Below are 26,648 nucleotides of genomic sequence, written 5' to 3'. Positions count from 1 at the left end.
TCACCAGACATCCCGGCTATCACCCGCGTGGATAAAACCGAGCTGTAAACCCGCTATGCATAAGGTTTCCTGATACCAGGAGGTGAGGCCTGATCTATGGGACATCGTCGTGAAACTTTGCGTACAAATCACCAACCGAAGTGATCTTAACGGGGCTGAGGTAGCACTATTGGACGATTTTCCTTAGGGTTGATAGGGCCTAGCAAGGGCTGGAAGAAGAATAGCTCGTCCGGGTATGGTCAAATGATACAGATCGTTACAATAGTACTTTGGGGAAAGTTGTTGGCATCGATAGGCATCAAGTGATAATAGAAATAGCAGGGGAGAATGTGGTCAATGAATCAGGTTCCATGCTCCGAGGGATGGGTTCCAGGGAGCTGCTTACCAACTCAGGTAGACTGAATGAAGCATTAAGCTTTAGTAACATCTACCTAACCTTCTGATTGATAAGGTGCCTATTTCATTGCTTCCCCGCAGGATAGATCAAAGATCGACTCCACTTCCCCGTGGGGTTTTGTGCATGACTCGATTTCAAGGATACTTGTGGGGTCTGTCCAAGGTTGGGTCAAGATATGATAAGCTCTCGGTATATAGCTAATATATCAAAGCCGAGTTACATACATATTCTATATAGCATGTCAATTTAGACTCTTTTGAGTTATAACCCTGCAAATGCTCCACATCGCCCCGCAACAACCTCTCGTTGACATTGTCGAAATGGTTTCGCCGTTAGGAAGGTATTCGTATATTGACAACAGGTTTTGAAGCTTATTATAGTTTAGACAGTGGAATTACTGCCGGATTAGGTAGTGAAGTGATTTTTTCAATGCGTAGGAAAGATTGCCCAAGTCACCAGACCATGCGGATGATATTGGGTATATAGTAGCTATCTGATCGGGGCTATCAATGAAATTTCTTTATAGCTACTCTTGACCTGTTAGAGTCTTCCTTAGATACAAGTTTCCAAATATTACTGACCTGTGACCAATCCTTGAACAAAGGCATCAACATGGAGCCCAAGAAGGATGGTGTTTTGGCCAATTGGAAATGTCTTGCGGCATGCACTCTTGTGTCCATGTCGCCCTTTCAATATGGCATTGATTTTACCATGATCGGTGGCTTTCAAGCTATGATTGGGTTTTTGCAGGTATGTCGGTTCATGAGTCATATCTGTCAAGTCTATAGCTAGATTGAACTGACGCTTGTCATAACGAACTATAGATATATGGAGAGAAATCATCTGCAACGTCTATTGGATACAATATCAGCTATACTCGTCAACAATTAATCTCTTCTCTGATGACCTTGGGAGCGTTTATTTCATCAACTTCGGCCGGTATTTAATCCATACGAATCATCCTTGACCGAATCATATTGATTAAGTCAATTCCATGTCTAGGCCCCATTGCCACTTACATCGGCCGCAAATCATCCCTCTGGCTAGCCTGTCTTCTTATCTATGTTGCCAATATCATCATGATGACCACCGACTCTATTGGTGCGCTTTACGCAGGTCGATTTATCATGGGTCTAGGCAATGGACTGCTATTGACTTTTGCTCAGCTATACATCCAGGTACACCCTCAGCCTCAAACTTTTCAGACCTTTAATCTAACTTGACTCTATATAGGAAGTTGCACCAGCCCGCTACCGAGGCGTAATGATTTCCATCTTCATGTGCTGGACGTCAATCGGCTCCCTCATCGGCACAATCATCGACAACTTCACTGCCAAAATCATCGGTAAAAACAGCTATATTATTCCCCTCGGTCTGATTTATATCATCCCTGTCATCCTATGTGGTGGTATTTTCTTCATCCCGGAATCGCCTCGTTGGCTTCTCCAGAAGGGGAAGAAAGAGGAAGCGCATAAGGCGATGGTGTGGTTACGTCCTTATCCTGAGACTGTTGACGCGGAAATTGCTGAGATACAAGCCGCCATCGATATGGAATTGAGCCTTGCTGATGGGGTGTCTGTTTGGGATATGTTTACGAACCCAGTTGATCGTAGACGAACTGTTCTTGCTGTTTGTGGTGTGACGTTGCAGGCTGCTTCAGGTGCTATGTACATGATTGGTGAGTTATTGAAGACCTGGTCAGACTACATGAGCAGTCATGGCTAACTTGAGATCTCAGCCTACGGGACGTATTTCTTCGAGATGGCTAACATCGGCAACGCATTCGAGAATAGCTGTATCCTGAGCGCACTCGGAGTTGTGGCCATTATTGCCAATAGTGCTGTTATTTCCAAGATTGGTCGTCGACGACAGTTCCTCATGATTGGTATGACCCTCTGTGGTATTAGTCAACTCATCACTGCTGTCGTCTATACTACACACCCGGGAAGCGAGGGCACTGGAAGAGCTATTGTTGGCTTGGCTGTCATCTTCATCGTCGGTTACAATGTGTGTTACTCTTCTTATATTCATGGTTCATCATGCTAATTACTTTGGTAATAGGGAATGGTCTCGTCTTACGCATGGGTTTCTGGTGGTGAGCTACCTTCTCAGCGTCTACGATCTTATACATTTGGTTTTGCAGCAGCTATTGGTTTTCTGGGGGCGGTTTGTCTATTCAAAGTCCACGCTAGAAAGATCCTACCGTAACTGACTATATGGTAGTGGCTCACCACCTTCACGGCACCATACTTTATCAATCCAGATTCAATGAATTGGGGGTAAGCTGCCTTATTCCATCGAATTTCTCAATCTAGCCTTTACAATAATCTGACCTCTATCACAGACCTAAGTATGGATATATCTGGTTCCCATCTTGTCTCATCGGTGCCGTCTGGGTATATTTCTTCCTACCGGAAGTCAAGAATCGCACTTTGGAAGAAATTGATGAAATGGTATGTTCAAGCCTTGTGCATTGTTGCCTCCCAGTCTTAAAAATTGCTTCTAATTCGGCTTGTCTTTCACAGTTTGAGATGCGTGTACCGGCTCSTAAAWTCTCGTCGTATAAATGTGTKGGASGAGCCGCATTGCAGGCAATGCAGGAAAAGAATTCTAATGCGGTCATTGCAAATGATACTAAGGAGCAAGAAGTTTTTGCTGAAGAGGTTGAATATACTGCTTGAAGAATGGACGTATAACGGATCCTAAAACACGATGAGTATAGTGGGAGTTGGGTATATCATATTCGATTAAGCTCTGAATAAACCCACTGGTAGTATGGGTGATTTTCGATAATGTCATGGTCTTTTATTGATTTGAAGAGCTTATATAACATTTGTGACAATCAAGGACGTTTGAATCAACTTTGTTAATTCCAGAAGTTAGTCAAATTTACCCACTATCTAGGCACGTATCTCATTTAGATATTCTTGATGTCATAACAGTAATATCTGTCTGGTACTTTGGAAACCATAGGTACAACTATTTACAAGAGAATATATTACGAAGGATAACTAGGTCACAGTGTTGTGTATGTACTATACTTTACTATAATTTGAAATTTGTCTAGATGAACTTCTTAACAACTTCATCAAACACCTCTTCAGCGTGCTTCGCAGCATCATGAGTAAATATCCAGTCCTCGCGAGGTAGATGAATGGAAGCAGGATCCTCCTTGACCTTATCCCAGTCGGCCTTATGCCACATGTCTCTCGTAGTTTCACCAGTCTTTTGTACCGCACGTACTCGGTCATATCTAAACAGACACTATTGGTTTTCTGAGCTAATTTCTGGGTGTGATAATTTACGTACCGAATATCTTGATAAGCGCGCACAGCAGCCGGAATACGGTCCTTGCTTCCAGCCCTCTTGAGGCAGACAGCAATCGTAACACCATCTTCCATGGCCTGGGTAGCTCCCTGTGCCGAAGTAGGCAAGAATGGATGTGCGGAGTCACCTAGCAAGGTAATTCGTCCCTTGTCGCTGACCCATCGAGGCAATGGATCACGATAAACCAATTTCCAATCCACCACAGAGGGAGTCTTTTCTACAATCGCCTTGCACAAAGGGTCCCATCCTTCAAGGACTTTATATACATCCTCCAGTTTTCCGGGAAAGGACCAGGACTCGTCAATATCGGCTTCATCCTATTTCACGATAACGTAAGAACAGAAGCCGAAGATAAGAGAGCAATATAGACTTACACGATGGGTCAATACCCAGCAGCAGTCTGAGCCATTCTTGATAGTCGAAAACAGGAAATGCACATCAGGACCAATCCAGCCGTTGAATGTGTCGCCATTCTCGCAGAACTGCTTTGTGCGGGGGTCTTTGATCATATCTGTGTTCGGGAACCTAACCATAGATCGGTCAGTTAAAGACACTCTGTACATAGGTGAGATTTGGCGTACCATGCTCGGTAAACTGCATAACCACTAGACTTGGGCTTATCAACGTATCCAAGAACTAATTCCCTAGCTTTGGATCTCACGCCGTCGGCGCCTATAACTACATCTGCAGAAACCTAACATAATTGTCAGCCACTTTTCTGAGCAAGCGACTGTTTCGGCTGACCTACTTTTGTCCCATCATCCAGAATGATACCCGCCTGTTCTTCATCTTCCCAGTACTGCGTCACCCGATGACCGAGATGAATCGGAATTCCCAAATCGTTCTTAGCATGATTGAAGACTATGCTGTGCAATTCGCCGCGATGGCCATTGAAAACAGGCGCATCGGGATCAGGTGGTGGCCCCCTTTGTGTTGTGACAACTTCTCCCGTGTCGTATTTGTGAATTCGGAATCCGTATTCGGTCAGGTTGATACTCAATTCACGCATTTTCTCGACGATTTTGCCGTTGTCCCAGCGCTTGTAAATGCGGCCGGCATTGGGTCCGAAGGAGATAATGTCGCCTAGGACTTTGAGTTCTGAATTGGTACTTTAGTAAGTTGCTCTGGGTGTATATCCTGGGGATTGTTTCCTAACCTGGAAAGGATTCGTATATTTCGACTTCATGGCCTTGTCGGTGGCACTCAATAGCAGCTGTAAGACCCCCAAATCCTGTCTCAAGCTTTAGCATAAAGCTATTAAAATCTTTTGGTAGCTGGAAATGATCCCACCTGCTCCTACAATGACCACTCTAGCCCTGGTTGAGGGCGAGGAATCGCCGTTCGAATTAGCCATGATGAAGTATAATTTAGGGCAAGCGAAAAGCAAAGTTTTGTGACGTCTGAAAGAAGGCTATGCCGCTCAACTTTAGAAGATATAAGCTCTAGATAAATAAGAATCTTTTTTTACATTTATCCGGCAACGGTATGTGTATCTAGATACCGGAACCTACAGACACCGTGAACCCACAATGCAGGCAAGTAACTTGTGACCACATGGTATTTCACACAATTTTCTGTCCAAGTGGGGAGCCAGAACCGATAAACTGAATCTTATATGTAAGTATGTACCAATATTGAGCTAGCGGCCCCTGAAACTGTGGAGATTTCGAAGAAGGTGTTTGGATACTTGCCAAGTAATGGGGCACAGGACACTCGGAAAATTCCCCGCCATTTAGGTTTCCCCGGATTATGTCCCTCCATCTGAGATATGCCCAGGTTATGATAAGCGATTGATAGAATTTCTGTCGGCAATTCGGATATTTTGAACTGCCGGGAGACCATTCTCAGTTCCTTGGGTGGATTGACAAGTCAAAAGACAGTAGGAAGGGCTTGTGAACCAGCGGGGCTTATTTTGTGTACTTCAAGTTACCTATCATGGTAACTTGGTGTTGGGTATGGCCTCTGTGGGGCCTTTATTTAAGTGAAGCAAAAAAAAACTCATATATACCACAAATGGTGGCCTATCAGGAGGATACAGCCAGAATTCTTTCAAAGAATCTTGCTGCTTGATCACGATTTGCCCATCGTTGACTTGGAGAAAGCAAAATGACGAGCCATCCGGAATACAACGAGAAGACAACGGCAACCGAAGTTGCAAATGCATTTTCAGATCGGATTCGCGATAGAAATGGTAAGTCATAAATCGTGACATGTCTTGAAATTACCACCCGCTAAAGCAGAGGCCTCTGCAGTTGTCATCACCGGAGTAGGACCGAACAGTCTCGGAGAGGCGTTAGCCGTCGCCATCGCAGCCCATTCACCGGCAAAGCTTTTCCTCGCATCACGAACAAAGGCCAAACTAGACGAAGTCCTGAAGAAGATTTCTACAGAAAGACCCCGGGCATCCTCCAACGTGGAACTCGTCATATTAGATCTGGCGTCACAAAAGTCAGTCCGAGAAGCAGCAGGTCAAATTCTAAGTAATGTGAACCATATCGACATCTTGATCAACAATGCAGGCTTGATGATTCTCAAGCAAGAATTTACCGCGGAAGGCATCGAGCTCCAGTTTGGCACTAATCACATCGGTCATTTCCTATTCACAAACCTACTCTCGGAGAAGATGGGTCCGGATGTTGGATCATCACAAGGCGCCGGGTCGACGAGGATTGTCAATGTTACAAGTGCTGGACATCGCCTTTCGCCGTTCCGGTTCCACGATTACAATATTGACGGAAAGCCCGTTCCAGATGAGGAGCAGCCTCCGGCAGCGATGATTGCTGCGTATGGTAAAGTTGAGGCATATAATGGTTGGATTGCATATGGGCAGTCCAAGACTGCTAATATATTGTTCTCGGTGGACTTGAATCAGAGACTCAAGGCAAAGGGTGTAGCGTCTTATGCCGTTCATCCAGGATGTAAGTTGTCCGATATTGTTCCATTCGTTCTCAGAACTAACAGCTACACGTGCAGCCATCTGGACAGGTCTCGCACGAAATCTCGACGAAGAAGGGACCGAGATACTTTCCAAAACAGGTTCTTACTGGAAATCGATAGACGAAGGTGCAGCTCCTATGATGGTTGCGGCCTTGGATCCTGCCCTTGACGGTGAGTCATGACTACCTTATCAGTTGGACAAACAGAAACAGTCATCAGGCATCTGACATGTTGCATTCTTCCACAATCAGGCACCCCCGAGCCCAAAGGTGTTTATATCAGCGATTGTCAGATCGCCGAAGCAGCCCCGTGGGCAACGGACCTTGATGCAGCCAAGAAGCTCTACGAGTTGAGCGCGAATCTGGTTGGTATGACCACTGCATAGTGCGAAGATATATTAGAAAGGTTAGAAGCAATCAGGGTTCATGTTTTAAAGTGTTGCTACAAGGAAGCGGTGAAAGGCTGAGAAGACAAAGAACTTATCGGGTAGATGTACGATCGGTAAGACGGTTCCGCTTTTCCGTCGGGGAGATAAGTTGTGTCGGATATCCGATGACCAATCATAGCCATCCATCTTTTCCAGATTCACAAAGTCGTCAACATCCACGATGTACTATCAGATTACCAATGCATCTTTTTCATAAGCAGTTGAATGTGTTTATCTATGTAGAAATAGTTGCTAGTTCATATTCTTACCATGCTTGCCTGAATTAATAAAAACTAAACTCGTCATCTTAGAATCAACCTCGCGATCGGCTCTCCGTCGGACGTCCGATCATCACGGATCCACATCGGCTCTAACGGCAGCGCTTGACGAAAGCTTGAAAAAAGTTGCGAAAGTCCTCGTCATGTTTGCGCCAGTAACACAGTGCAAATCTAAGTGTTTTTCTCGGTCGTAGTCTACAAAATTCCACTCCAGCAAGTCAGGTCTCTTTAATTTGGACTCATAGTGTGGCGGGGGCTGCTACAGATTAAAAACGGATCCCGCTAGCCCTATGTCATAACAATCTATGGATGCAACCTACCCAACTCGTAAAAGATTTCTCCATCTTAGTTTCAAAACTAGCACCTAGTCTGGCCACAATCTTTGCCGTTGGTTTTCGCCTAGTTTCATCAAGCAGGTATATATACACTGCCTCCCTGCACCTATCGTGGCGATCGATCCTACGATCTACTTCTCGATGTCTTTATAAGTTATCAGAATTTTATGATTGGAAAATAAAACAGTGGCTACATAAATCTTTCTAATTTTGTGGTTAATTGTTTCTACCTGACTAGGTCAGGTAAATTTTGAACAACAATGGGCCGTCACGCCAATGCAGAGAAATCTTTACAGGATCAAAGGAACATTTTACCAATTGGTCAACTGCTGGTTGTTTTCAGTGGGCTCGCGGTCTCCCTATTGATTTGCTTCATTGACCAAAACGGCCTGAGTGTCGCTCTTCCAACTATCAGCAAAGAATTGAATGCACAAGATACGATTTCGTGGGCCGGAACGTCATCACTCATCGCTAATGCCGTCTGCACCGTCCTCTACGGTCGATTGTCCGACATCTTCGGCCGCAAAAGTGTTTATATCAGCGTCCTAATCCTTCTTAGTATCGCTGATTTGCTTTGCGGTCTGGCTCAGAACCCACCCATGCTTTATGTCTTTCGTGCGTTGGCTGGTATCGCTACCGGTGGTATCACCAACATGACCATGATTATTGTTAGCGATGTCGTGACGCTCGAGGATCGAGGCAAGTATCAAGGTATTCTGGGTTCGTGCGTTGGTATTGGAAATGTGATCGGACCATTCATCGCAGCAGCCTTCGTGCAAAATGCCTCGTGGAGAGACATCTTTTACCTCCTCACACCGCTAGCGGCAGTTAGTGCTGTTGTAGCATGGTTCCTATTGCCAAGTAAGATGAGACCGGAATCGATGAAGAGTCAAGTCAAAAAAATTGACTTTGCGGGCGTTCTTACTTCAACGATTGCCATCGTTTTCATTTTGATTCCCATCTCTGGTGGTGGTCTGTATTTTCAATGGGATTCTGCGGTGGTAATAAGCTTGTTGACGATTGGAGGCTGCTCAGTTGTGGCCTTCTTGTTCACTCAATGGAAGATTGCATTCCTTCCAATGATGCCTCGTTAGTATTGTCTACTCCAAACAATGAAACAGTTGAGCTAATATAAAGTAGTTTCCCTGTTCAAGAGTTCCGTTATCACAACCCTATTCTTGCAGAGTTTTCTTCTTGGTGCCGCATATCAATCCTTGCTGTATTATCTGCCATTGTACATCCAAAACGGCCGTGGCTGGTCGCCAATACAATCTGCCATATGTTCGTTGCCCATGGTCTGTTTCCAGTCAACCGCCTCTATCATGTCAGGACTGTACATGTCACGATTCAATCGCTATCTTGAAGTTATCTTCTTTGGTTTCTCTTTGTGGTGCCTGTGAGTTTTCAGCTTACCTTTTCGAAACAAGTATGTAAGACTGACTTTGCTTATAGTGGAATTGGCTTGACACTACTATGGGACGGAAACACCTCCAAGGGTGAAATATATGGTATTCTTGTCCTCGTTGGTACTGGAATTGGCTGTACCTTCCAGCCAACTCTAGTCGCTCTTCAAGCACACAGCCCTGTGGCAAAGCGAGCTGTTGTGATTTCCATCCGTAACTTTTTCCGCTGCACTGGTGGTGCAGTTGGTCTCGCAATATCGGCTGCAATCCTGCAGGCTGTTCTAAAGAAAAATCTGCCAAGTGAATATCAATACCTCACCCATTCCTCATATGCACTTCCCGATAAAAGCAGTATCCCAGCGGCAGATTGGGAGTCTATTGTGAACGCATACGTCAAGGCATCCCATTCGGTCTTTGTCTTCCAAGTACCCTTGGTGGGTATTTGTGTCCTGGCGTGTGTCTTTATCCGAGACAAGGGATTGCGCAAACCAGAAGACATCAAAAAGGATGATGCGAAGGAAAAAGATATATCAGCGTCTCAGGCCACGACACAGGTCGATCTCGAGGCAACAGAGCATGAGGACGACAACCAACATGACCTTGAAAACCAGCTAGAGAGAGTAGAGAAGGAGGAGCAGAAGAACGATAAAACTGAACAAGCGTCGACCGCTTGAGTCAGCGCTTGCACATAATCGACTTACGACTAATACGTTTGCATGGGATTTCGGTACATATTGCATTATACCATAGACTTCATGAATAGCATCATAGATTTTCCGAAATATAACTCATTTTGGATATAACATAAAAGAAAGAAGAAGTAAATGTAAGGAAGAGAAGACCTGAGGCAACAATATGCTCGGTCTGACCAATGGCCGTCTCCAGAAGTGCCCCACTCAGTGACATCTGCTCCTTCCAAGCTTTCGATATCGATCTCATTCTCTTTGTTTTCTTACACTTTGAAACTCTTGTGTCTGCATAGAACATTAGCTTTTCCTTCTTGACGGGAATATCTGGCAGGTACAGGATATGTGAGCCATGAACTCGCCTCGCGCCTCTTCGACAGGCACCGAATACAATCCACGCAAGCGTGGCAGGACAGCATGTACACGCTGCAAAAGTCGAAAACAAAAGGTGTGCTCTTGCACCACGCGAGTGGACATAATCTGGTCTCTCCGGGCTGATATTTTTTAGTGTGACAATGAGTATCCTAATTGCACAAATTGCCGGAAGGCTGGTGTTGAGTGTGACAAATCTTCGGTCAGCCTCGAAAGCGAGAACAATCCGGGGTACATATACTTCCTATAAGCTACCAATATATTGTTGACAATGGTATAGATACACTCGGGCTCTAGAAGAGCGTATCGCATTTCTAGAAGGCAGATTATCGGAGTTTACAGAGCCCAAAGCTGCAGACTCAATCTCAAGTGATAGTGCTACCCGAATTATCCACCCCATGTCCGCTGCTTCCCAGCGACAAACACCAGACACTGCCCAAATGGGAACGAGTAGCAGTACACTTGGTGAAATCGTTGGATTTTTGTCCCTTAATCCATCAGAGTCACCAGCCTATATTGGTTCGAGCTCGGGCCTGTCATTGGCGGTAAATTTGGGCGAAATGGTACGGGCAACAGTCATGACCAAGGCATTTCCGGATTCTCCAGAAAGCAGAAATCAACAGTCAAATCGTACTGGTACTGCAAATACAACTAGCGTAAATCCTTCCTACAAAGCAATTAATCTGGATGAACTGCTGAAGCATCGCGCCAATCCTCCCAATGACGAAATGGGCTCGCGTATACTTGATGCTTACATTGGTCGGATCCACGGTAGATATCCTTTCCTTGACCGAGATGAGCTGTGGAGACTGCATCATGATCGTTGGAATCTTGCAAAAATCAAGCCGGAAAATCTGACACAGGCTCAACGCTTTGGCATATTTCGGCTCTACATGGTGTATGCTATTGCATCAACATTGATGTCGCTAAGTGAAAAATATGACTATACTGCTCCTGAGGTGGGATGTTCGATTCCTTATTTGGGTGAATGTGTACTGACAAATGGTAGAAGTTCTATATGACCGCTATTCAGCATGTCGCGGCTGCGTGTGAAACTAGGTCGATCCAGAATATCGAAGCCATGCTGCTCCTAGTAATATATCATCTTCGCTCCGCCACCAGCCATGGCTTGTGGTATATGATAGGGCTTGCCATGCGAACCTGCATCGATCTTGGACTGCACCGCAGAAGCAGCGCGACACAATTGGATCCATATACAGTCCAGCTTCGCCGACGCCTATTCTGGACTGTGTACTATTTAGAACGAGCTATTGCACTCTCCTTGGGCCGACCTGTTAGTATTAGCGATCGACACATCGATGTTGACTTACCTCTAGATGTGGATGATCACATACATGATCCTGCCATATTGGTCGCTGAGCAATCGCAACTAAACACGACCAAAATAACAAACTTGTCTTTCTTCCGCGCTCTTTTGCGGATTCGTCGGATCGACTCCCAGATTCAAAATACCATTTATCGTGCTGACAGGCCACTGCAAGAGCTTAGGCCGAAACTAGACAAAATATACCGTCTACTAGAAGAGTGGAAGACTTCTGTAGTCGTCCATCTCCCAAGTGACTTAGACCATGCGATGCTGCATTACAACCGAGCAGTTCGTCTACTCATTCAGCCATTTCTGCCTTTACTTCCTCTCACCGACCCATACTACCACATCTGTCTCCGAGCGTCAGGAGATATCTGCCAAGTTCACAAGAAGCTCCATCAAACACTGGAGTATGGCCATTCATTCCTTGCTGTGCAAACAGTGTTTGTGTCTGGTATAACAATGCTATACGCGCTTTGGGCAAATACCGAGAAAGTATGGTCCGTCCGTATGAGTAATGACATCCGAGCTTGTTCGACTGTTCTATTCGTGATGACCGAGCGCGCTCCCTGGGTCAAACGATATCGAGATACATTTGAGCTCTTGGTAAATGCAGCAATGGAAAAGCTGCAGGGCAATGAGGCGGCAAAGACATCTGGTATGGCGGGGATGATGGCTGCACAGGGTTACGGCCATAACATGAACGATGCGAATCCCAATATGTATCAGGCCACACCGAATGTGCCAATGATGGCTGGCACAACTGTGGTGCCACCGAGTATGTCAGAAAGTGTGCCCGGTTTCCCTGAACTTCCTGGTTTCGTGTCACAAGACAATCAGCAACAACAAGCACAAAGTCAATTCAACTTTGATATATCCGAAGATGCTATGCGGATGGCCATGGAGTTGGCGCCGTGGATCGATCAGGAATTGGGTGGTGAAGGTGCTACCACTACACCTTTGTGGATGCCTGATTTTGATACTTTGCAGAACCTGACTAGTCTTTACCAATACTGATAAATCAGAATATAGTTGGCAGATAGTATCCTTGTATAAGAATTTCCTCCCATGCTAGATCATTTGATACGCGGGGAATGCGGAGGACGTGTTTGTCTACATGTGCGAAGACATCAAAGTGGGAAAGTAGAGGGGAGTGAGTCATCCATTGATCACGGCTATGGCTGTAAAAGCACCTAGACAAGCGGCAGCAGATGTGGATGGACACCGGATTATGAGTCAGTATACTCACTGTCATCAATAATAAAGTAGAATGCATAGCTTGTCCAAGGCAATTCCGCTTTTTATTTAGTGTACTTTGTCGATGTCGAAGTATATGTTTTAAGCAGCATCTACTTCGCCAACAAAAGACAACTACAATAACATTGACTCACATCCACATCCAATAATCAAAAACCCGAGAACATAATTGATCTGGACGCCTGTCGATTCCCGTCATATCATATCATCACATGTGCTCCCACGGCTATGACAAGTTAGAGCTATCTACCCACCGAACCTAATCAAACCCCGCGCATCAACCCCGGCTATCCTCCAGACATCGTATTAGGGCTAATTCACCTCAAAACTCAACCTCCGCCGAGCTACATACTTCACAACACGCCTAACTACCAAGTTCGTACCCGGTGAACATTCATTCTCGGATAACTTAGGAACATCTTGCTTGCCAAATACGATCTTGTTCCGATATTTTTTCTATTTATGGGCTTTGATCTCGGACGGTTTAGGAGGCATGTGATTTATCTCATGCACTCTTCACATGTGGATGGAGAAGGTACTTGGTATCTGCAGGAGACGAATAAACCTACTTATTCGAGCCGAGCACGACTATGACTATGACGAGGTCTAGATTTATAGTTTAAGTGTGTAGGATTCTCAAAAAACTTATCAACTTTTCTATGATGACGATACTTCAATAATAAGGATAGCCGAATAACCTTGGGTATTCCAATTTCATTGCCATTGCCAATTGCCATCCAATCCAATCCAATTTTTGTTGTCCCTCTATATGACAGAAAAATAAAATAAAAAACCTAAATAATATATGCAGATTGTTGATCCAAGGAATAATGACGAACCAAGTAACAATGTTGTTGATAAAGCGCTCAAATGGATATCAAATATATGTGTATATAGATGGTGATTATATGGTGGTTTATATTTGATTATAGCTTGGCGTTCTTATCGTCACTTGCATCCGCGTTACCAAAGTAGCCATTCGAATTCGAAAAGGGACGGCCAATAGACGATAAAAGAGCGCCGACTTCGCGTTCGAGAGAGGCCACTTCGGAATGCGCGTTGTACATGCGTACACGGATGTAGGCGTCTAGATCGTTGTCGTTCAATTCGCGAATGGCGGTTTCGCGATCCACCTTGGCTTCCTGGGCGGCGCGGATGACTTCGCGCGCAACGACGACGCTGACTTCACGGATACGTGTGATGTCCGGGTACAAGAATCCCTGTTCGATTTCTTCGGGGAGCATGCACTTGGTAAGTGCTTCGCCGGAAGCGTAGACCATGCTGTCGGTGACTTCGACGGCTTTGGAGAGAATCGTTCCAAGACCAATACCAGGGAAGACGTACATGTTGTTGCCCTGGCCACCGTAGTAGATTTTGGTTTCGCCAGCGGAGTTGGTGAAGGTAACTGGTAGGAAGGGCGAGCCAGAAGCGAAAAGGGCACGGCCATCAGTGTTAACGATAGCGGCTTCAAGGTCACATTCGGACTTGGAAGAGGGGTTGGACAGAGGGAAGATAATAGGCTGTTCATTCCATGCGGCCATCTTCTTCAGAATCTCGGGGGTGAAGACACCTCCAATAGTTGAAAGACCAATGAGCATGGTGGGCTTGACGTGGTCAATGACTTCGTCAAGAGTCTTCCATTGCTGGCCGTTATTGTCCTTGCGGGCAAAGTAGATCTTGTGGTCTGCGAGTCTGTCACCGCGATCAGCAGTGACGAGACCTCTGGAATCGACTAGGTAGAAGCAAGCCTTGGCTTCATCTTCGGTCAAGCCTTCGCGCACAAAGTAGTCGACAATTTGTTTGGCGACACCCACACCAGCACTTCCAGCACCAAGGAAGACAGCACGCTGGTCCTTAGGGTGGACACCAGAACGCTTGACGGCGTTCATGACACCTCCTAAGATGACGGCACCAGTACCCTGGATGTCATCATTGAAGCTGGTGTATGTATGACGGTATCGCTGGAGGGCAGGGAAGGGGTTCTTGAAGTCTTCAAATTGAATGACAATACCAGGCCAACGCTCGGTCAAAGCAGCCATGAGCTCGTCAAGGAACTCTTGCTCTTCTTCCGGAGAGACCTTGTCCCGACGGCTACCCATGTAGAGAGGGTCTTCTCGGAAGGCCTTGTTGCTTGTGCCCAAGTCGAGGGTCAAGGGAAGGGTGGCCTCGGGACGAATACCGGCACAAGCAGTGTATAGAGAAAGTTTTCCAATGGGGATACCCATACCATTAATTCCGAGGTCGCCTAGACCGAGGATACGGGAGCCATCGGTTATCACAGTAATTTCAACATTGGGCTGTGGCCAGTTGGCAATGACGGCAGCAAGGTTGCCTTTGTCTTCGTAGCTGAGGTACATGCCTATTTCTTGTCAACTTTGTTTAGCTCTAGTCTGGGCCAGTAGACTCACCCTCTGGTTGTTGATAGATTTCTGACCATCGTTGGCAAGCTTCGCCAACAACGGGTGTATAAATTAGAGGAGTCAATTCCTGTAAACATTAGCGAGCTGTTCAAGTATCAGTGGTTGGAAAGGAACCTACGCGAATATGATCCGTCACGAGACGGTAGAAGAGGTGAACATTATTTTTGCGGATGGTGCTCAAATATAGGTACTTTTCAATAGGAGTCTGTTTCAAAGCAAGCTGTGCCAGACCTGCGCAAGTCAGCATACCATTCTTCTATAATTGCGCGAAGGTCATACATCTAGCTTTTTGTGTTTCGTAAGATTCGGCGCGAGGAGGAGTGAGGCCGTAGGTACGGAGATATTTGCGGATATAAGGAGGGTTGGCAGTATCGAATGTTCCTTCTCTATCATGTTATTAGCTTTGCCTGGTGGATCGAATAGGAAAAACATACGATTGACCTCCATAACCAGGCTGTGGAACATGGTGAGCTGCACGGAGCTGGGTGCTCGACAGGGAGGGAAGAGTAGGGTGTGAGTGAGAAGCAGTCATCTCGTCGGTGGTAGTTGGCGACAGAAAAAGCTCAGAAGCTTGGTTCACAGCAGAAGGAATGGGAGCTGGAAGAGACGAGGAGGTTGAGATGGGAGCGTTCACACGAGACGAGACCAGGTGCGGACGGGCCCGTCTATGTATATGTCGGAACATGACCCCCAAGACCCAGGTGGTTTTCCACACTAAGTCCACTTCAATTGAGGCACGGGTGTATTAGGAAGTTGGAGAATTGGAGCAAGTCAAACTCGAGAGGGGGGATAAACTAGATTCGGGGAGGGGGGGGAGGACGGCCCCTTGAAAATTGTTAGTGTGTCTGACTAGGATGACTGACGATTGACTAGATCGTGTCATCGGACTCACAGCTCGTTTCAACTTTCAGATGTCAGGCCAGCTGCGCATGTGAATACTGAAGACCTGTTCAGGTGTTAAATGTATGACCCCAGAAAGCTTGACCACTAGTTTTGCAGGTTTGAAATGTCGGGAAGAGTCGGGGGAGCTTAAACGGTGTCGGTCAAAGAATGGGTCCGAACAATCTCTGGACCTTTTTTTCTTGTGGAGTTCGGCGTCTCAGTCTCCAATTGCGGCGGCAAGGCGGGGAGAATCTCCGTCTGTACTGGTCATGCTTTTAACCCATGCATGGTCTAAGCGTTGGACAATTGCCTAGAAAAGAACGCGCGAAGATGGTTGAGAATTGAGTTCAATTAGGAAGAATGTTTACGGAGAACAAAAGGATCAGTACTATGAAACTAGTATTGTGGGACTTGGGCAGGCAGAGGAAGCTAGGCTCGCAGCCCGGGAAGCCGGGACGCTAGCTACATAGTAAGCTGCCTTTTAGCATTTGCAGCATCGATCTGTCTGTCTGATACAGGATTGATCGATTCGTGGCAATGGAATGAAGCTTTTCTGTGTTACACCGATGAGCCATTTATGCGGAGTGAAACTATTGAATGATCAATCAATCATTGAGCCATTGACGCAGCTGCCAAAGAGAGGGAGTATCCTGTGGGACAACAAAGATCCCTTGCAGCCTGACCTACATTGTTAGTACGTACTTGTAGTGGAGGCTAAGAGTAATGTTCTGGAAGCAGGCTAAAATAGCGGCCAATTAGCCTGGATTATTCCCCTAACTGGTAATCCGTTACAAGCGGAGAAAGCTCTAACTGCCCGTTTAGTCTTAGCTCCCGCCCTGCCACTGCATTCATGCTTCCAGATCTGTATGTATTCGGTATCGTACGGTAAAAAGCCCCGTACTGCTTCTTACTGCGTACTGCGTCTCACGCGGCAGTTCTCCCTCATTTACCTCATAGGCTCATAAGGCTATTCTAGTAAGTTACGTATCTAGTCATGTGAGTCACGCCCTTTTCGGTCTGTTGGGGTAATGATGATTGGCCTCATTCCGATCGGGTAGCTTTCTCCCCATAGTATCGAGAGTACTACGTAGCAAGCAGAACGCTGAATCAAAATTCATGTTCAACGATGTTCACGATCGCCAACTTAACTTTCGACCCCCATCGGCATCCAGGATGAAAGGACCCATCCGAGAATGGTGGCTTGCTCCGTTCACAATGAAAGCGAGCTACGGAATACTCCGGGCTCTCGAGTCCTAGCCTGTCTCTAGACTCTGTCTCTGCGGCCATGTACTCCATCGCCGGTGGAATTGAAGTGGAACCCTCTTAACTGTCGCGTGGGCTCTTCTTGGCGTTTGAGATGATACATCTTACGAGAGAGTCGGGAGCAACGTCAAATAGAACACGCTTGATTGGCTGCCAATTGGAATTATAGCTACATCGAACAAAACATCCTGGAGAGTCGACACGAGAATTGTGCATATTGACTCCGATTTTTTTACTCTGTATGTGCTCTTTTTTACAATGTAGATTCAGGACTATGTAGATTCGGGACTGCTGACCCCAAGGAGACTCCCGACCAGCACAACTGAGTCGGTGCAGCAAATCGTTTGGCGGTACCAGCTCCGTATGTAGTCCGTACTCCGTGAGTCCGTGTCGAGGTCGGCCTTTTTTGTTAAAATTTCTTTGGATTTTGTTTTGATTTGTAGTCGATCATCTGAATATTTATAATTGCATTGCGGGAGCGGCTCCGATTGGCTCCTTCCGCCGAGAACAAAGAAATACTTGCAACCACGGATGATGTTGAAGCGTTTCTTGAGGTTTCAGCAACGCGACAAATACTTCATCTGCTCATACACACCTCTATCACTTACTGCGTGTCCTCAATGTGTTGCTTATATAAGCTGCGAGTCTACAAGATGATGTGGAATCTTCAATCCGGTGGGCAGCTAGGCTAAACACAGTTCCGAGTGGATCCTCACTCCGAGGGAAACCAAATCCAGCGTTCCGCCTTGTGTTCAACGGACTTTTCCCTCCGCACGGCAAGTCGCCGGCTTGTATTTCGGCAGTCTTGACCCCTAGGGAAAAAGAGGGCCGTCTCAACTACTGAAAGCTGACGAACTCGATCAGTCGGCGAATTGTTCAGTTCGGATCGTGATTTGATACTCGACTGGTCCCGGGCGATGGTAACTCCGTGACGGTGCTGAGCCAGTCACCGCTCACCAGTATACGTACACTAATATTGTCGTCGGTCATGATAGATTTGTCCCCTGCGTCTCACTAATCGTATTGTGTGTTAAAGGCAACTACTATAAGCCATTGACCGGTCGAATTCTTATCAAGCGAGATGGTAGTCATTCTTTTCTTTTTCTGTCAACGCAATTGAACTTAATGATCGGCTGTAGACGGGTGCGATGTATATCATCGCCCCGTGTAAAATCTCGGTGAACGCTCGGTGAGTCTAGATCGTGTTAGACTTTATCACCAATACTGCAGAAGGAATCATGGGGTAGTTAGTGTAGACCCAGACTTTGCGCTTGAGCTTTCTGGTGACGCGCCGTGCCACGCTTCGAAGAACGAGCTACATTCATGAGTGACTCATATCGTCCTTGGTCGACTGGAGAATGAAGTTTTGTTGTGTGCGATGTGAACAGCGATCAGGCCTCACTAGAACCGTAAACGTAGGGATCGAGTCGGACTTGTCGTAGATGACCTAATCAACGTCGTGATGGTCAACGGCGAATCTAGTAATTCCTCTGAGTAGCTGTCTTATTAAGTCAGTAGCATAGTTACCCATACTCTGCTGAGTCTGCTCTGAGATTAATTGACCCACTCTTGTCCGGGGATCGAAGCTCCACCAGGCTCAAGCCAAGCTCCAGATGTCTTCTCCATTGAGTCTTCAATTCATCATCTCACAGAACTGTGTGATCTCACCACTGAATATATTCCATTTCTCTTCGTAGAGGTGTTTGACTTAGGACGGACTATGTTCATCCTACGCATGGGCGTAGATGCTTGAGATGGAAGCTATGAGCGATATGCCGGCCAATAGCGAGCTCTGGTTGGGTGGGCAGCTGCCAAACCTGGAATTTCGGGAACAACGTCATTCTCGCTCGCGCCTTCACCCCCAACAATCCTACCTTGTTTATCACGGAGATTGTTCGACTTGGTCGACACTTTTTGAAACTCATCTAGTTTACATACAGTAATTCACCGGCAATATGTCATCCTGTTGTGGTTCTCGCAAATCAAAACGCGGCGGTGGAGATGATACAGAGCCTCTTCTGCCTCGTTACGAAGAAGACACCTCCCGCCAACGCCAACTGCGTCAGAAACTGCATTCCTATCAGATGTACAAGGCCCTTTCGGAGGGATATATGCCATCGAATGAACAAGTCATCACGAATCTGCGAACTCTCTTAGCATCAGACATTCTCAACCCCCGCAGTGATGATGTGAGTGAGCCAGGCCGTCAACTGGCGCGCGATGTAAAGACTTTGATGAAAAGCTTTATTGAGCTACTCAAAGATAAGAACGATGATGATCAGATTCAGGAATTCTTCTGGCATCTTTCCAAGTCCAAAGTCTCACTCGATTCTTCAGCTTTGTCTGGTCAGGCTGCACATGTTACATCTCAGGCCAACACGCGAGCTGGTAAGTTACACCATCGATATCCTTGCTCTTGGCTTACTAATTGTTTATCAGCGTACGATAGCCTTCGCACAGTTGGGGGTCTACTCCTCACCAATGCCGATTTCCGCCTGTTCCTCGATGACGTCGCTACTATTGGTCGCCAGGTCTTTGCCGACACCACCTACACCCTAGCGGAAGCCGCTCACGAAGTTGCAGAGGCTGCTGAACCCTCGCAGGATGAGTTGAAAAAGCTTGACGGTGCCGGCGCCGATGATGGGAAACAACCGAGCAAGGATGATCTTAAAAAAGATGTCAATCAGATCGCGGATGCCGCAGAGCAAGGAATTATTCATGCGGGCCAAGCGGCAAAGGAAAGCGCAGAGGAAAACTTCTCAGGACCTCAACGAGATGCCTTGCTCAACCGACTCAAACAAGCTGTCCTTAGACTTCGGAAGCGGAACGACTACTCCGACTCAGTCTCGACTTTGTCTCGGCTTGTGCAGCGGTACGGGATGATATACGCAAATGCGGCGGAGGAAACAGCGAGCGCAGTCAGTGAAGATGTGGAAGTCAACACAGATCTGAAGAGAGCAGTGGACAGCTTCTGGACTCTGGTCCGATCGTTCGGAAGTAGTCAAGAGTGGGAATACCTGGAAAAGCGTTTCCATGATGTGATGCGCCATGCCAACAAGGATCCAGAATTTGAATCTCTATTGGGTGATATTGGCACATCTCTCCAAGAAATGCTGACTGATCCCGCGTTTTTCGACTCGGCTCCAGAACGACTTGATCAGCTGAAAGAAAAGTCTAAGAACGTGGATGGTGAATCCAGCCTTCGAAATGATATTGAGGCATTCCTACAACAATTTCGACGTACCTTGAGGTCAATACCTGATGATCCGAGTGTTGCGAAAATGAACGCCGCTGCGAAGAAGATTGTACGAGACGTGTCGAACGTATACACAAATCAGACAAGTACCATCGTCGCTGATGCCGCTCACACTTTTCTACCGCTGCTTATCCGCAGTATTCAATATATACCTATTCCAAGACTCGAGGTTTCGGTCCCAGAAATGGACTTACTTGTTGAGAACTTGATCTTGGAACCCGGAAGGACAGTCAACCAGTCGTCATTTTTCCCATATAAGGTCCTCGTTACGTCCAAGACCAACATGGAGCTGGCAAAGGTTCACTCGAAGAGAGCAAAGACAGATATCAAAACCATACTCACCATAAACCTACAAGGGCTCAATATCAGTGCATCAGAATTTGGCTACTGGATTCGGGCCCATAGCGGATTGCTTTTCCGGTTTGGTGACGAAGGTATCGGCAGTTTCTTCCTCGACGAGCGCGGTATAGACGTCGCCGTTGATCTCGAAATCGGTCGGGATCGGCTTGCCCATTTGGTCACGCTTAGGGGTGTTCGTGTACATATTCATAAACTGGACTACAAGATTCAACGCAGCCGATGGAGGTTTTTGCTTTGGCTTGTCAAGCCATTGCTGAAGCAGTTGATTCGTCGAACCTTGGAACGAAAGATTGCAGAGTTTGTGGTGTCTTTGGTGGTGACCATCAACAGGGAGTTGATTTTTGCCCGAGAACGATTGCGCGCGGTCAATATTGCCAACCCTCAAGACTACGCAACTTTCATTCGAGCATTGCTCGCACGGCCGAAAGCCTACGCCAACCCCGAAGTCTATTCAAGGGTAGGCGCGTACCCTCCGCGAAGTGGAGTGTTCAAAGATATTTATACGCCGGGCAGCATAGTCAAGGTCTGGAGAGACGAAGCAGAACGGGCTCACGATGTGATTGAGGAGAGCGAGGAGGGCGAGAACAACGATGGTCTTCATTTGACATGGCGCAACAGTATTTTTGATGTCAACGTGACTTCTGCTAATTGAGTTGATGCAGCTGGCATATATGTCCAGCACTTGTCTACGTTTAATGAATAATGTCATAATCTCACCATAGGATGTCAGCGTATAAATTTTTTGATTCTCTCATAGTTTGACCAATCATTTGAATATGAATACAAAATTAGGGCGCAAGCATCACGTGGCATCCGGGAAAACGATGATCCTGCGGAGATACGGCCACCTAAGCTATTTACCCGATGTATACAATGTTGAGTCGAGTCAGTCAGTCTGAGGAAGTGACAATTGTCTCTTTTGTACAGCTGTACTGACACGACCATGACGAATTAATTTATTCGTCGCTATTGACCACTTCATTCATTTGACCGTCTCAGTGAGCGAGATTGGCACAAGATAACAAATCTACTCAAAGCAGGAACGAACCGCAAAGTGACGAGTTATCGAACCAGACCCTTCAACAAAAAGGATCCTCTCCGAGGACTCCTAGCACAGGAACAGAAAAAATGTTGCCATTCCACTTCCTCTTCCTCATCTCCATCCTCCTCATCCTACCCTTGACGCTATGCGCTGAGGACTACTACAAGATCCTGGGCGTCGACAAATCCGCTTCGGAGCGAGACATCAAGCGCGCTTACAGGACGTTGAGTAAGAAGTTTCATCCTGACAAAAATCCGTTAGTCTCCGAACACCACCCCCCGTATCTCAAATTGGTCGGAAAATCTGCTGACACGAGACGATGTGGGTAGAGGCGATGAATCCGCCAAACAGAAATTCGTCGACATTGCCGAAGCATACGAAGTACTCTCTACATCCAGCACACGGAAAATATACGATCAATACGGCCACGAAGGACTAGAGCAACACAAACAAGGCGGCAACAGTCGCCGCGGCGGCGGTGATCCGTTCGACCTCTTTTCTCGCTTTTTCGGTGGCGGTGGACACTCCGGGCATGGCGGTGGTCACAGAAAAGGTCCCGATATGGAAGTTAAATTATCTCTGCCGCTACGTGATTTCTATACGGGACGGGATTTGGAGTTTAGCATCGAGAGACAACAGATTTGTGAGTCGTGTGAAGGCTCCGGCTCGGCAGATGGGGTTGTCGAGACGTGTAATAAGTGTGGCGGTAGAGGGATTGTGATTCAGAAACATATGATTGCTCCCGGAATGTATCAGCAGGTTCAGTCGCATTGCGATAAATGTGGCGGGRAAGGGAAATCGATTAAGAAGCCATGCCCGATATGTCATGGCCAGCGCGTGGTGCGCAAAGCGAGCACGTTGTCGGCTACGATAGAAAAGGGTATGAGCAAAGGTTCGCGACTCACGTTTGAGAACGAGGCGGATGAGAGTCCTGATTGGGTTGCGGGCGACCTGATTGTTGTACTGGCTGAGGAGGAGGCTTCGTTGGGCGTGAATGATGGTGAAAGGACGGACGGGACGTTCTTCCGTCGTAAGGGGAAGGATCTGTTTTGGAAGGAAGTGCTGTCTCTACGGGAGGCGTGGATGGGTGAGTGGACACGCAATTTGACGCATTTGGATGGCCATGTTGTGCAACTCTCCCGAAAGAGAGGGGAGGTTGTGCAACCGCTGGCCGTGGAGACGGTACGCGGTCAGGGAATGCCGATTTATAGAGAGGGTCATCTACATGACCATGACCATGACGAGGATGGTGAGGAGTATGGAAACTTATTTGTGGAATATACGGTTATATTGCCGGATCAGATGGAGAGTGGGATGGAAAAGGACTTTCATGCGCTATGGCAGAAATGGAGGAAGAAGAATGGGGTTGATTTGTTGCAGGATTCGGGGCGGCCTGTTCCTGCTGACAGTGAGAATGAGCATAAGGATGAGTTGTGATAGATATAAGATGATTAGAGTATAACCTAGATTGATCACTGTACCATATGCACTTTTAACCGTCTTCCCTGTAGTAACCAAGCCAGTAGCAATAAGAAAAGATGTGATCTGAATACCTTCAAGTGGATTCTACCCGAGACACTGATGAGATCATCAAACACTGCCACCACATAACTAGTTAGCACACTATAATCAAGCATTACGATAACAAAAAATTGAGGACATGATCATCATAAGATAGACATATAGCGATGACATGGCAGCACAAAAAGCCAAACCAAAAAAACCTCATAAGAAACTCTCCCGATTCGGATAGAATATCGAATCTCGCACTTCTCAGCGACACGCATTCTAAGCATCCTGACAATCCACGTGCAGTCTACCATGGTAGGCAAAGCCAATAAACCTTGCTGCCACAGGCTAGACACACTGAGATTGACACCTGGCCCATACCCAAGAGGGCAGGTACTGTTCCCTTGGCAGAGAATGTCACTGGATGATACTCAGAAGCAGACGACGGGACGGAACCCCGCAGCCACTACGAAGTATGAACGGAGTATGAAAATCACTCCGTCTTACTTTTTTTTCTTCTCTATCAAATGACCCTTTGGCTTGGCCTGCATGGACGGACAGTGTGGGTTTGCCAGTGACAGTCTACAGTCTGGAAGAGGGTTTGAGTTTGTGATAAGACGATGACTTGACTTTGAGGAGGGGAGGTCAGATGATGAGTTGCCACTGACTTGCCTCACAAGTTGTGTCGGCACACACAGACACGCAGACACCGGATATATTCTCTTCTTCATATTGGGTATTATTATGATGCAAACTGAACATCGCCAACTCAGATCGGAGAGACTAAGAGTCTACTAGAGCCCAGTTCACCGCTCCATTTCAAATAGAATCGCCCACCACCGCTAAGCGGTGAGATTGGCCAGACCACCAAGCCAAGCGCCACCAGTTTCTAACGCACGCTGTGCATGATTCTTGGCAGTTCTTTACATTCTAGATAGTTGAGCGATAGTTTGACTAGCGACTGATTGAAACTATAAATCATCGGAAAAAAGTCCAGGTCGGGTAATCGGCTTGAGCTACGATCGATGTGTGACAGTGCTGAGGGTTGACTCTATGGCACGGCCATGACATATTTGCCGCACCCTTAATTAATCATTCCATCATCCATGCCTAAGTACTGAGCATGGTGGCAGTGCTATTACCCTCGCAACAGCACTACTCTATACAGAAAATGCGCAATACTCGCCACTGGCTACTGGCCACTGAGGCCAGTGGAGCCAAAGTGGACTGTGGCTGCAACGGGGTCCTGATCTCCTCCGTATACTGTCTCTTGACTGGCCACCTCTGCAAGGAACAGGCGCTAACAAGCGGTTAATATAGACGTAGTCGACTGCCGAGAAGAGTCACAAAAAAAGTTATTATTGTAATCGGCCATATTTAGTGGTTGCGTTAACTGATTGTGGAGTCGATGCTACCTGTTTTGTATGAGAAATGCATTCGAAGATACTAAGAGAAAATGGCGGGGCATCTCCACTGCTAAACATCAATGCTTTGTACCTTGTTTAATTGAGTAAGTCTCGATGCGAGTGCGTAATACCTAGTCTGAGATAAATAAGGGTAGTCAGTCCCTGCATGTTCTTATTTTGGTCCTCTGATCTCGAGTTGTCTGATCGAGTATACTGAGATACTCAGGGTGGTCCCTTGCAGCTACAGCGGGGTTACCACACATCATCAGAATTAAAGTGCTGACCAAAACGAACCCTCGTTCAGGAAACACTCGAAAGTAAGAACGAGTTCAAAATCAAAAGCAAAGACAACACGAGTTGGTACAAAGACTGGATTGGGTACTCACACTGAGGACGTGCGTCACACAGGAATCACATGCAAAAGCTTGTGAAGGGTGAATCATCCACTGGGATCGCTGGGAGGTTTCTGCATCATTTGCAAGACAACTGAGCAAGTGACTGCCGATCTATCATTGCTGCTATTTGTACATGCCTGTGTCTGGCCGGTTTCACATGCAACACCTTGCTGCGACTTGACCTCAACTTATACCAGGATATGACCAGGGCCAAATGTATCCCAGCAAAAGCGAATTCATCGACGGCTTGTGATCATTATGAATATGATGTGACAACAAAGATGCCGTCACAAACAAAGAGTCGTGATAATGACAATGACCACGACCATGACTATGCGAATCTGACTCAAGTATCGAGTACAAATACCGTTCACAGCGATCTTACGATCATGCCCAACACTACCAACATGGAAGGCCGGTCCCCCAACACAGATAATATGCAGCCTCAGCCCCAAGAGGCCAGGCCCAAAACGAAAGGATCCCAAAAATCTCGGTCAAGGGCATCCTCCACCTCACAACGAGCACATACCCGGTCAACCTCATCCAGCACAGCCGGAAACTCAACCGGTCGACGACCAGGCCCTAGTCGTCGCACAACCTCGCAGGCCGTGCAGCAGCAGATGTCACCGCAGAAAAGAGAACAACTCATAGCCCTGCATCGGGAGAGCTGCCGCCTATTCCAGGMCCCGCCAGTCGATCGATCAGAAACGAAATCCATGGCCTCCACCACTGCATCACCAACCCTACAATCCCAGCGATCCCATTCCTTCCCCCTGGGATATGACCACGACGTCTCCGACGAAGACCTCCTCCCTTCATCACCTCACAATCGCCAGTACCACCATCCAACTCTTCCACGAAGCCAAACATCCGACGGCATCACACCCATCGCCCAAACCTCTAGCAACAACCAACTCATGATCCCCGCGACAATAACGGAATGGACATCCCCCAGCACCCGTCGCCGCGAATACGAGAAAATAGATCGCAACAACAAGGGGTTTCGACGGCTGTGGCGTCGCTGGACGCCTAGTTGTATGCATGCGGGCGATGAGCGGGTTCCGTTTTGGGAGGAAGAAATTCGCAAGAAAAACAATTATGAGGGGAGTGTGAGGCGGTTTCGGATGGATATTCCTGATGATGTTGACCATGAAAATGAGAAGGGGGTGCAGATAAACACAAAGGGGATGGTGGCGGGACCGAAGGTTGAGAAGGGAAGGTGGTCTTGTTTTTGACGACGACACGATATACAACAACATACAACGCACGACACGATATACGTAATACCATTGAGCGGATGATTTGGTTGGCTTGCTGATTGATTGATCGCTTGCTTGCATTGCGTCAGATACCCATACTTGCATACACT

General features: G+C 46.8%; 9 protein-coding genes across 9 annotated transcripts; 7 read left to right on the top strand and 2 right to left on the bottom strand.

The window, feature by feature from the left end:
• Positions 1-1,009: 1,009 nt before the first annotated feature.
• On the top strand, positions 1,010-3,078 carry BHQ10_007164 (uncharacterized protein; the record flags this gene model as incomplete). Its single annotated transcript, XM_040879830.1, has 9 exons — positions 1,010-1,147; positions 1,222-1,336; positions 1,400-1,575; positions 1,631-2,075; positions 2,136-2,404; positions 2,459-2,563; positions 2,621-2,676; positions 2,742-2,850; positions 2,923-3,078. The coding sequence occupies 9 exons, from the start codon at positions 1,010-1,012 to the stop codon at positions 3,076-3,078; spliced, it is 1,569 nt and encodes a 522-aa protein (XP_040735668.1).
• Positions 3,079-3,460: 382 nt separating this feature from the next.
• Positions 3,461-5,078, bottom strand: BHQ10_007163 (uncharacterized protein; the record flags this gene model as incomplete). Its single annotated transcript, XM_040879829.1, has 7 exons — positions 3,461-3,650; positions 3,707-4,041; positions 4,099-4,249; positions 4,306-4,418; positions 4,473-4,822; positions 4,881-4,955; positions 5,015-5,078. 7 exons carry the CDS (start codon positions 5,076-5,078, stop codon positions 3,461-3,463), a joined length of 1,278 nt encoding a protein of 425 aa, XP_040735667.1.
• Positions 5,079-5,830: 752 nt separating this feature from the next.
• On the top strand, positions 5,831-7,046 carry BHQ10_007162 (uncharacterized protein; the record flags this gene model as incomplete). The annotated part of the gene is made up of 4 exons (XM_040879828.1): positions 5,831-5,915; positions 5,965-6,642; positions 6,698-6,832; positions 6,913-7,046. The coding sequence occupies 4 exons, from the start codon at positions 5,831-5,833 to the stop codon at positions 7,044-7,046; spliced, it is 1,032 nt and encodes a 343-aa protein (XP_040735666.1).
• A 915-nt stretch (positions 7,047-7,961) lies between these two features.
• BHQ10_007161 (uncharacterized protein) lies at positions 7,962-9,778 on the top strand (the record flags this gene model as incomplete). The annotated part of the gene is made up of 3 exons (XM_040879827.1): positions 7,962-8,790; positions 8,842-9,097; positions 9,154-9,778. 3 exons carry the CDS (start codon positions 7,962-7,964, stop codon positions 9,776-9,778), a joined length of 1,710 nt encoding a protein of 569 aa, XP_040735665.1.
• A 364-nt stretch (positions 9,779-10,142) lies between these two features.
• BHQ10_007160 (uncharacterized protein) lies at positions 10,143-12,506 on the top strand (the record flags this gene model as incomplete). The annotated part of the gene is made up of 4 exons (XM_040879826.1): positions 10,143-10,238; positions 10,299-10,393; positions 10,443-11,121; positions 11,172-12,506. 4 exons carry the CDS (start codon positions 10,143-10,145, stop codon positions 12,504-12,506), a joined length of 2,205 nt encoding a protein of 734 aa, XP_040735664.1.
• A 1,166-nt stretch (positions 12,507-13,672) lies between these two features.
• Positions 13,673-15,851, bottom strand: BHQ10_007159 (uncharacterized protein; the record flags this gene model as incomplete). The annotated part of the gene is made up of 5 exons (XM_040879824.1): positions 13,673-15,105; positions 15,155-15,233; positions 15,285-15,397; positions 15,446-15,552; positions 15,601-15,851. 5 exons carry the CDS (start codon positions 15,849-15,851, stop codon positions 13,673-13,675), a joined length of 1,983 nt encoding a protein of 660 aa, XP_040735663.1.
• A 3,415-nt stretch (positions 15,852-19,266) lies between these two features.
• BHQ10_007158 (uncharacterized protein) lies at positions 19,267-21,579 on the top strand (the record flags this gene model as incomplete). The annotated part of the gene is made up of 2 exons (XM_040879823.1): positions 19,267-19,699; positions 19,751-21,579. The coding sequence occupies 2 exons, from the start codon at positions 19,267-19,269 to the stop codon at positions 21,577-21,579; spliced, it is 2,262 nt and encodes a 753-aa protein (XP_040735662.1).
• Positions 21,580-22,055: 476 nt separating this feature from the next.
• BHQ10_007157 (uncharacterized protein) lies at positions 22,056-23,406 on the top strand (the record flags this gene model as incomplete). The annotated part of the gene is made up of 2 exons (XM_040879822.1): positions 22,056-22,225; positions 22,299-23,406. 2 exons carry the CDS (start codon positions 22,056-22,058, stop codon positions 23,404-23,406), a joined length of 1,278 nt encoding a protein of 425 aa, XP_040735661.1.
• A 2,154-nt stretch (positions 23,407-25,560) lies between these two features.
• BHQ10_007156 (uncharacterized protein) lies at positions 25,561-26,514 on the top strand (the record flags this gene model as incomplete). The annotated part of the gene is made up of 1 exon (XM_040879821.1): positions 25,561-26,514. The coding sequence occupies one exon, from the start codon at positions 25,561-25,563 to the stop codon at positions 26,512-26,514; it is 954 nt and encodes a 317-aa protein (XP_040735660.1).
• Between the last annotated feature and the right edge of the window lie 134 nt (positions 26,515-26,648).

The sequence above is a fragment of the Talaromyces amestolkiae genome, assembly GCF_001896365.1.
Source record: "Talaromyces amestolkiae strain CIB chromosome Unknown scaffold14.1, whole genome shotgun sequence".
Lineage (NCBI taxonomy): Eukaryota > Fungi > Ascomycota > Eurotiomycetes > Eurotiales > Trichocomaceae > Talaromyces > Talaromyces amestolkiae.
The sequence above is the reverse complement of the archived record's forward strand: the minus strand, read 5'-3'. Positions and strand labels throughout refer to the sequence as shown.